This window comes from Quercus lobata, chromosome 5 (assembly GCF_001633185.2).
Source record: "Quercus lobata isolate SW786 chromosome 5, ValleyOak3.0 Primary Assembly, whole genome shotgun sequence".
Taxonomy (NCBI): Eukaryota; Viridiplantae; Streptophyta; class Magnoliopsida; order Fagales; family Fagaceae; genus Quercus; species Quercus lobata.
Genome location: NC_044908.1, coordinates 58,283,586 through 58,293,170, shown reverse-complemented (window position 1 = coordinate 58,293,170; position 9,585 = coordinate 58,283,586). Strand labels below are relative to the sequence as shown.

Genomic DNA, 9,585 nt, shown 5'->3' with positions numbered 1-9,585 from the left:
TTATTATCAATAATCATGTGTTTAAATTTTAAATTTTTGTAATCTAAAATTATTGTATAAAAAATAATTTTATGAATCAAATAATAAATACATTTGATTGGTATAAAACTTGATATGTATGTTAAGAATATAATGAATATGCAATCCAATAATTAAAATTTTAAAATATGCAACTATACTAAATTTGTTAGTGGGAGTTGTAACCGTGTGTAATTTGTAAGCAAACTTATTTGTAAAAAAAACAAAAAAGTTTGTTTGTTCTTTAAAGATAAAAGAAATTATTACACCATTAATTTTGGCTGCTTCGAAAAACTAATTGGATATTTGATTGATAAATCAGTCTGGAACCTTGGATTTTTTCTAAAAAAAAAAAAAAAAAAAAAAAAAAAAAGTGCTAGACTGATTTATAAATTATCAGTCTTGAAGTATAATTAGTTTTTCGATAAAAAGTGCCAGACTGATAAATCAGTCTGGAACCTTGGAGTAATAAGTTTCTTTCTCAAATCTCAGGGGATAATTTAGCAGTTAATAAAGTGCCATTTTCAGTATAAATATCAAACGGTACGACGCCGTTTGAGAAGGTGAGCTGCTTGCTAGCAAATCTCTCTCTCTCTGTAAATTTGTCTTATAATTTTGGTGGGATAGTTACATGCATGCGAAATGTTTGATAAAATTCCTGAGTGTTCTGTTCTATCTCTAATAAAAACCCGTTGCTCTCTCTCTCCTTCGCTCTCTATTTTCGTTACATGCACACAAACTGTTTGATAAAATTCCTGATTGTTTTTTTTTTTTTTTTTATTATTCTGTGCCGTGTCCATTTCGCAGGTCTAATAAGTGGACTTACTGAATGTTCATGGTCTGACTGACTGCCTGAGCAGTTTGCCATCTACATTGACCAGGGTATACATTTCTAGGTGCACACAAAATGCCCACTAGTGTGTGTGAGTGTGTGTATTTATCTTTGTTGAAGTAAGATTGTTCTGTTCCATTTCAGTGGGTGTCACTGATGGGGAGCCAAGTCAGTAGAAGATTCATATCCCTAGCCCATTGTAGTTGTGGTTCTCGTACCTCTCACCACCAGTTGCATTGCTCATTGTAATATCCTGCAATTTAAAACAAAAACAACCTTCAACATGAGGACACTCTGTAAACATTTATTTGCTATTAGAATTAGAAACCCTTCTTCCTTATTCTATAATTTTAAGATAAATAGACCAGTTGAACCAACATGCCGGGTTCCGGTTTTTATTGCCTCTCAATGGCTGCTGAGTCCCAATATGTCATTACTACAAACATCTTTTTTTGATTTAGTCAAATTTTCATACCCTTCGAGTCTGCCTGTTGCTTTTAAGGTTGGTGTGCGGCCCTTTTGTTCAGAAATTGCTCCATTGGGTCCAACATTTGATTGTACTGTGAAAGATGTTGGGGATAATAAATGTTTAGAAAGTGATGGTGAGAAGTTGTACAATGCTGTTGTCGAGCACTCTAATGCACATCATAATATGGAGAAGACTCTTGACCAAGTTGGTGTGAAATTGACTACTGATTTAGTAGTACAGGTCCTTCATAGGCTCCGGTTTGAGGAGAAAATAGCATTTAGGTTTTTTACGTGGGCAGGGCATCAAGAGAACTATGCCCATGAGCCTCGAGCATATAATGATATGATTGACATACTTTCTAGTACAAAATACAAGGTCAAGCAGTTTCGAATTGTTTGTGATTTATTGGATTACATGAAGAGGCATGATAAGAATGCTGTACCTGTGGAAGTTCTGTTGAAAATTTTGAGACAGTACACCGAAAAGCATCTAACCTATTTGCAGAAATTTGCCAAAAAGAAGAGGATAAGGGTGAAAACGCAGCCAGAGATCAATGCCTTTAACTTGCTGTTGGATGCTTTGTGCAAGTGTAGTCTGGTTAAGGATGCTGAAGCCATGTTTAAGAAGGTGAAAAACAAGGTTACACCTGATGCAAATACTTACAATATATTGTTTTTTGGATGGTGTAGAGTAAGAAACCCAAGTAGAGGAATGAGGGTACTGGAAGAAATGATTGATTTGGGTCATACGCCTGATAATTTTACTTACAATACGGCCATTGATACCTTTTGCAAGGCAGGGATGATAACGGAAGCAGCTGAACTCTTTGAGTTCATGAGAACGAAAGGTTCTACCATGTCTTCTCCCACTGCTAAAACTTATGCAATCATGATTGTGGCTTTTGTCCAGAATGATAGAATGGATGAATGCTTTAAACTTCTGGGGCATATGATACACAGTGGTTGCCTTCCTGATGTTTCAACATACAAAGAGCTGATTGAAGGGATGTGTTTGGTTGGAAAGATTGAGGAAGCTTACAAGTTCATAGAAGAGATGGGTAATAAAGGTTACCCTCCTGATATTGTTACTTATAATTGTTTTCTCAAGGTCCTTTGTGACAATCAAAAGAGTAGTGAAGCACTTAGGCTTTATGGCAGAATGCTTGAGGTGGGTTGTGTGCCTAGCGTGCAGACCTATAATATGCTGATTTCAATGTTCTTTAAGATGGCAGATCCTGATGGGGCATTCGAGTCTTGGCACGAGATGGATAAGAGAGGCTGTGCACAGGACACAGATACTTATTGCTTGATGATTGATGGGCTTTTTGGTTGCAATAAGATTGAAGATGCATGTTTTCTTTTGGAAGATATGGTAAACAAGGGAATGAAATTGCCGTATCGGAAGTTTGATTCATTTTTGATGCAGCTTTCGGTGATTGGTGATCTCCGTGCCATCCACAGGCTTTCAGAACATATGAAAAAGTTCTACAATCCTGCTATGGCAAGACGAATTGCACTGAATGAGAAGCGAAAGAGCATCAGTTTGAGAGGGAAGTAATACTAGGTAACAAACTGAATTTCAGTTTTCTAATTTAAAAGCTTTAGAGAACCTCAATGCAGATATGTCCGCAAATGCAATTGTAACAACTTTAGCCTTTTTGTCCCTGTTAGATGTAATTTGGGAATTTTGTAAATTGAAATAGCAACTCTCTTTTGAGCTTCATTTGGAAGTTTCGTAACCTTGATAAATTTAATGGTGAATTGCATTTTCCCACCACGAATTATGAGGTTAATTGTAGTCTCTCTGTAAGCCTTAAATTTGAGTAAATCAAACTTCTAAATTTGGGGTCAGTTGCAATATCTCATTAACATTAAAGTTTCTCCGATTTGTGTTGTATTTTACCTTAAAATTCACATGCTTAACCATGATCAAGAGTTTATTGTTCTTTATCTTTCTTCCCTGATATCCCATGATGAGCATGTAGAAAGTGAGGTCAAATATGAAGGAATTGAAGAGATTTTAATAGTAGTGGGATATTGTAACTAATTACATGGTTTAGGGGGTTGATTTCTCAAATTTAAAGTTCTAGGAGACATTGCAAGTGACCCTATAGTTTAGGGTGGGAAATTGCAATTTACCATAGAGTTAACCTGGAATATAATAAAATTCAATTCAACCTGTCTTTAGATTTGTAGTTGTCTTTTCTTTTCCTACATTATTTGAGTATCTGAAAGGGGATTTTCTATACACATTGGAAAAAAAGAATTTCTAGGCTTTCTAGAATGGTTATATCTCTTACCAACTTATGTGAGGTTATGCACTACTTTGAAAGCTTAGAAAAGAAATTGTACTACTTGTTTAATTTTTTATTTGTCATTATTAAAAATGGACTCTGGGATGCTACAAACTTAGTCCAGATCAGTTTCTGCTTGATATTTAGTGCCATAGCTTCTTATTTATATCAAGACTCTAATGGCATGGTACATTATCTGAAATCACTCTAGGAATCACCAACTGTCAAAAGATTCTGAAATTCTCCTGAATTAATGACCTGGACTTTGTTTGTTGTTTTTCAAATTGTAGTGGTTGTTTTCTGGGAGATAGGCAGATTTTACAGCTACGTTGACAACAGTGCACAATCGTTATCATATAACTCTTTGTTTGACAGTATTCCTTTTCTCCTCTCTTGATCCTTCTTTTTAAATATGCTTCAGGAGATAAGACACTGGTAGCCATTGGGGTACAACTGTCTCTGTGGATAAATGTCATGGCTTAGCACTGATTGTCCATGTCACCACAGATCCAACCCCCATCTCTTGATAGTCCCACGTGGGATAAGGAACCATCAGGCTGGAGGCATTAAGGGGTTGCTTGGAGAATTTTAGTCATCTGCTGGATTTTGGAAAGCAGATATAATTCATTCTGATGATTGCTAGATGATTGATATCATCCACGCATCTTTGCTCAAGGAGTTAAATTTTAGAAGTTTTTCAGCTTAAAATCCATCAAAACTACATCCCCATGTTGGAGTTTGAGAAAGGACAACTATAGGCTCTTACTGGGAAACTAAATTAGTTGAAAGACTGTTCTCGAAAGATATCAGTTGATGGGCTCAATGCAGCATGTTGAAATTGATTTCAGTGGTAAGTGTATTTGCCAAGTAGATTCTCTTAAATCTTTTCAAGTTAAAGAATGAAATCATTTGAAGCATATTTTCTTATTTGGAGAACAATTATACAGATGTTAGCATGGATGTGCAGGGAAAATTTTGCTGATGTAGGAGCAGTTTTTATTTGAAAAACCTGATTTGCTTACATGCTTTTATTTAAGTGAATATTTAAACTGACATTTATACATGTATGATATAAACTTCTGATACTTGCACAGGCTCCTTGTGTTGAATTTTGATGTATGCATTTTGTAGTCTTTTTGTCGTCCGTGGCAAATAAAAAGATTTAGAAACTACCTTTTATCAATTTTTACAGTGTTGTAATTTGATGGGCTTTTTTCTTTAGTGAATATAGTCAAATGGCAGAATGAACTTTAAAAATCTTGTTTTTTTTTTCATGTTTCCTAGGGCTTTTGAAGGAAATGTATCAGGTGCTCTAAAGCATTTAATGTTGACAGAACTCACCACCCTAACAGGTTGTCAAATTTTGGCTGTAAATGTATTTGTACTAGGCTTGGATCTTGAAAAGAAAAAATAAAAAAATAAAGAAGGCAATCTTGCTAGCTTTAACAGTGACAAATGGCTTTGGAGTAGCTTTTACAATGATTCTGAAAATTCTGAGTAACTATGCTGTATGCAATTTTTTTTATTCCTTTTTTTTTTTGCCTTTTTGTTTCCCTTTTATTTTTGAGAATCAGGTGTCTTTGGCTTTTAAGTTGTAATATTCTCCATAACTGATCATTGTGTATGTATCATAATCTCCTGGAATCTCTCACCATGTCCTCTCAACATCAGTTTTGTGTCCAAATATGTCTTTCATGAACTAGATTGCACATCAAGTACAACCTTTTCTTTTGAGAGATTAATCAGGAACCAAAGCTGAGATCCTGGTTGAAGATAGCTAGCCTGGCAATGTTGATATGGTGGAGTTTTGAATTTTCTGTAAGTGGGTTGTGGGTATTAGCCTAGTATTGTAAATTAATATATGTTTTATTTTAGGTTAGAGTGGTGTTATTTATACAGAATCGATATAGAATGATTTGGCAGCATGTTAAATGCAGGGTATAGGATCTTCTGTTACACGTGACTGGATATTAAAAACTTATAATTATTGTGTAAAGAAATTTTTTTAAGGATAGTATTTTCCTTTAATCTGTCTTCTCTCTTTGGTTTCTTTTTTGGAACCCTAAGCTCGACTGGTTGAACATTCAAGTAGATGAGTGGAGACTGAAAGTTAGCGACCTTGTTTACATTGTAAGATGCAGCTTTCTTTTGCTGTGGTCGAATGTTTTTTTTTTTTGAGATGGGCTGGTGTCTGAAGTGGAGAAAGACCTATGTTATGAATTAACATAGGAAAATTATATGATATCCTGGAAGTGATGCTTTTTCTTTTTTTCCTCTTTTTTCTTTTTTACATGAATGAATGGTCCAACCATGAATTCAAGTATTCAACCAATAGGATCCAACAGTATGTGAGAGGAGGGAGCATTGTTTTTAGAGTACTAAAACTAAATACTTACTCTTTTGATTTGTATTGTATAAATCATGGACATTGATTTCCTTTTTCTTTTTTTAATTTTTTTTATTGGCATATGGAAATTGCTTTCTTTGGTTTTGTATCGTATTGTATTTAAGGAGTCATGAACATTGATGATTTACTATCGTTTGTTTTGTGCTGTATTGTATTGACTAACTATTCATGTAGTTTTGGACATATTTGTTGTTTCATGAATGTAAATTCTGGTTAGATTCCTAAAATGGTGTATGCTGACCTGATTTTTTCAAGCGCATATGTTATGTTGAATGAATGTTTTGCATGAGGGTTAGTTTGAATTTGTGATGTTTTGTACAAGTGATGTTAATTTTACAGGTGAATTTGTGATGTGAATTTTATAAGCTAGCTTTACATGGAATTACTAATATGTTTTGCATCAGGGTCAGTATTAGAAAGTTTTTTCATAGTTGGCGGCTACTGGGCTTTGTATAGGGATTAGTTTTAGATCTGCCTAAAATAGTAATGAAACATTGAAAACATTGTTTTTATTAATAAATAAATAAATAAATAAATATATATATATATATATATATAAAATATTAATGTACACAACTCCTGTAAACCAGCCATTTTTGCTTTAACAATACATTGTTTAAAATACTTTGACAAAATAACACTGTTTAAAACTTAACCGTGCGGATCTGGCTAAAGCTCATATGGCCATTTTAAAAACTGGGCCACCTGAGTTTGAGTGTTGTCTCTTCAAGGGACAAGTTTTACTTAAAACATGGAACTCGTCTTTTTAAGAGACAAGATCCATTTTTTGATAAAATCCACCTTTGGTCGAGATGAGTCCAAATCAAAGTCCAGTTATGTAACTAAAGCTGCATATGAGAAGGCTGCCCATTCGACATAGACATTAGTCTGTTCAAATATCTCGGTGAGAAAAAGAAGCAACAAGTGGTAAGAGAACAAAAATATTTCACAACAAATACAAGATAACAAGAAGCTTTTGTTTCAGCTTTCCCAACCCAAAAAGCCCGTTTTGAAGAAAGAAAATACAAAAAGCCCATTCCAAAAAGTTGCGTTTTGGGTTTGTGAAGAGAATGTGCAATGCCATAAAGTAGCTCAGAGGTGCATTTTGGAAAAAACCCGTGCACATTGATTTATATCCATTAGACTCACAATGCAATTACCAAATTACCCTTCAATAAATCAGAATATGTTCTCAGTTCTCATGTCAGATTCCTCATTCCTCTCCTTTCATCTCATCTCATCTCTCTGCTCTGCCCTTTGCCCTGAAGCTCACTCTTATGCCATCCTCTTCTACTTCTTTCTTCGTTTTCTTCAACGCGCATTCCTTTGTATATTTTTTTCAAAATTTTATTTATGTCTAATTTGATCTGAGAAATACATTTTGAAGATAGAGTTTTGATCAACAAAACACTAAGTAACACTGATCTGCTATCAAAAACCACCAGGTACCACCAGAGTTTTGACATGGTATTGAGCCAACTTCGTTTGATGAGAATCAAATGGTGTGGTTGTGTGTGACCTTTAAGTTTGTGTGTTTTGATGGGATAGAGGGAAAGAAACTTGCAGACGAAGTGGCAAAAGAAAAGGGAGAAAGGAAGAGAGAAAATAGAAAAAGAAAGAGGAAGAAAGAGCTTAGCTCTGTGTGGCTGGAGTGTGAAGTGGTAGGGAAAAAGACGAAAGAAGGAAATAAAGAAAAAAAAAGTAAGGGCACGTGTGTGGAGGAGAAAAAAGGAAGGAAAAAAGAAGAAGGAAATATGGATAAAAAAAATAAAATAAGGGAAATATAAAATAAAGAATAAGAAATTAAAATTAAGAAATACTGTCATAATATTTTCACAATATTTTTATAATACTTTTACAATAAATTTTAAGTGGTAGGTTATTATTAGTTAATATTGGTGAGAAAAAAATAATTTTTTTAGAAAGAGAAAAAAATAATTGTAATAGTACGTTCAAATTAAAATCAATATAAATTATCACAATATTTTTACAATACTTTCACAATAAATCTTAAGTGGTAGATTATTATTAGCTAATATTGGTGAGAAAAAAATAATTTCACAATATTGATTTAAGTATGAAATAAACTCCTTTATATATATTGTCCTTTTTGGTAATTTACCACTCAAACCACCACTTTTATAAGTGCTAGCTAAACATTCAATTTTTTCAAAAAACACTTTTTAACAGTTTTTACCAAACACTTAGCTTTTACAAAAAGCCCAATTTCATAAAACACATTTTGAAAACCCCACTTTTTCAAAAAACTCAGTTTCAAAAAACTGAACCAAACTCACCCTTAGACATGGCACACGCTTTTGCATTTTTCAACATACTTTGGAAAATTATTGAATAGTTCGAAAATAATACTACCTCCTCTCACGAGAGGTGGGCTCTACACGTGGGTCCTACTATGGGGCCTACCTCTCATTTGAGAGGAGCATGTAAGTATTATTCATGCTTTTATAATATGACATTTGTTAACAAGTGCCCTAAGGGCATAGTTTATAGGGTTGTTGGTATGGTTTCTATGTGCATGGAAACTTGAAATACTAATGAAAAAGGTTGCTTTTTTACTCTGCTAAGTAATTGCTAATAATCTTTTGACATGGCCAGATTGAACTAAGCAAAATGACTAAGCTGTTGCCAATTTTTTTTAATGAGACAAAAATGTACATTAACCAAACCCAAACGTTTAAAAAAAGTCATTACAAAAACTGAAATTTGAGCTGACACGAAATGATATATAACTTGTCAGATCTCCAACTTTACTATGCCAAGTGATTGCTGATAATCTTTTGACATGGCTGGATTGAACTAAGCAAAATGACTAAGCTGTACTTAATTTTTTTAAATGAGAAAAAATGTACATTAACCGAACCCTAAGTAAAAAGTTAAAAAAAAAAAAAAATCATTACAAAAACTGAAGTTTGAGGTGACATAAAATGATATATAACTTGTCAGGTTTTCAAAAAGTTTCCTAAAATGGTTTACTAATGGACTTATATTAGTAAAGCCCTTATAATACAGTAGTAAAAACCATCACATCAACATATATATATATATATATATATATATATAATTTGAACTTAGAAGCTATGATTGCAATAAGTGGCTACTCTCACGATTTTTTTTAGAAAAGCTACTCTCACAAATTAGTAAATTAATTTTATATTATTTGTTAGGATATATTTCTTCAAATTAAGGGATAATATTTGAAAACTGCTTAATTTAAGTAAAACTTTATCATTTAAATTTCTACAAATTTAAATTCTATTCAAACTAAAATTTTATTATAAAAAAATTCTAAACTTAAATCCCATACAATAACCTACGTTTTCTTTCTAAAAGAAAAAACCAACGTTTTGACTTCTACTCTAACTAGAAGTTTATTATCAATATTTTAAGAACAACTGATGACAAGGGGGTTGTCATGGGGTTGCTTGATTCCATTTGCATCACGTTCAGAGAAAGTTATGTTGTCATTCTTTGTGCGATGGTACTTTGCTAAAGGATGCTTGACATGAACACCGTTGATCTGCCTCTGATGAGTCCTCCTTAGGGAC

The 9,585-nt window shown here is 33.3% G+C and overlaps 1 protein-coding gene across 3 annotated transcripts; it reads left to right on the top strand.

Annotated features, from left to right (window-relative positions):
* The first annotated feature begins 336 nt into the window (after positions 1-336).
* LOC115992862 (pentatricopeptide repeat-containing protein At1g73400, mitochondrial) lies at positions 337-5,591 on the top strand. 3 transcript variants are annotated; one of them, XR_004092702.1, is made up of 4 exons: positions 337-581; positions 826-2,882; positions 4,034-4,462; positions 5,316-5,591. XR_004092702.1 is itself a non-coding variant. In XM_031117095.1 (4 exons), exon 3 carries the CDS (start codon positions 1,134-1,136, stop codon positions 2,874-2,876), a length of 1,743 nt encoding a protein of 580 aa, XP_030972955.1. In that variant the 5' UTR covers positions 337-581; positions 826-914; positions 995-1,133; the 3' UTR covers positions 2,877-2,882; positions 4,034-4,539. The 3 variants fall into 3 exon arrangements, 1 of the variants encoding a protein (XP_030972955.1); XR_004092701.1 differs by lacking the exon at positions 5,316-5,591 and adding an exon at positions 4,897-5,298; XM_031117095.1 differs by lacking the exon at positions 5,316-5,591 and having other exon boundaries at positions 826-914; positions 995-2,882; positions 4,034-4,539.
* The last annotated feature ends 3,994 nt before the right edge of the window (positions 5,592-9,585 follow it).

Bases quoted from the DNA above. Each gene is read 5' to 3' on its own strand.
- LOC115992862 (XM_031117095.1), top strand. From the start codon at position 1,134: ATGAGGACACTCTGTAAACATTTATTTGCTATTAGAATTAGAAACCCT.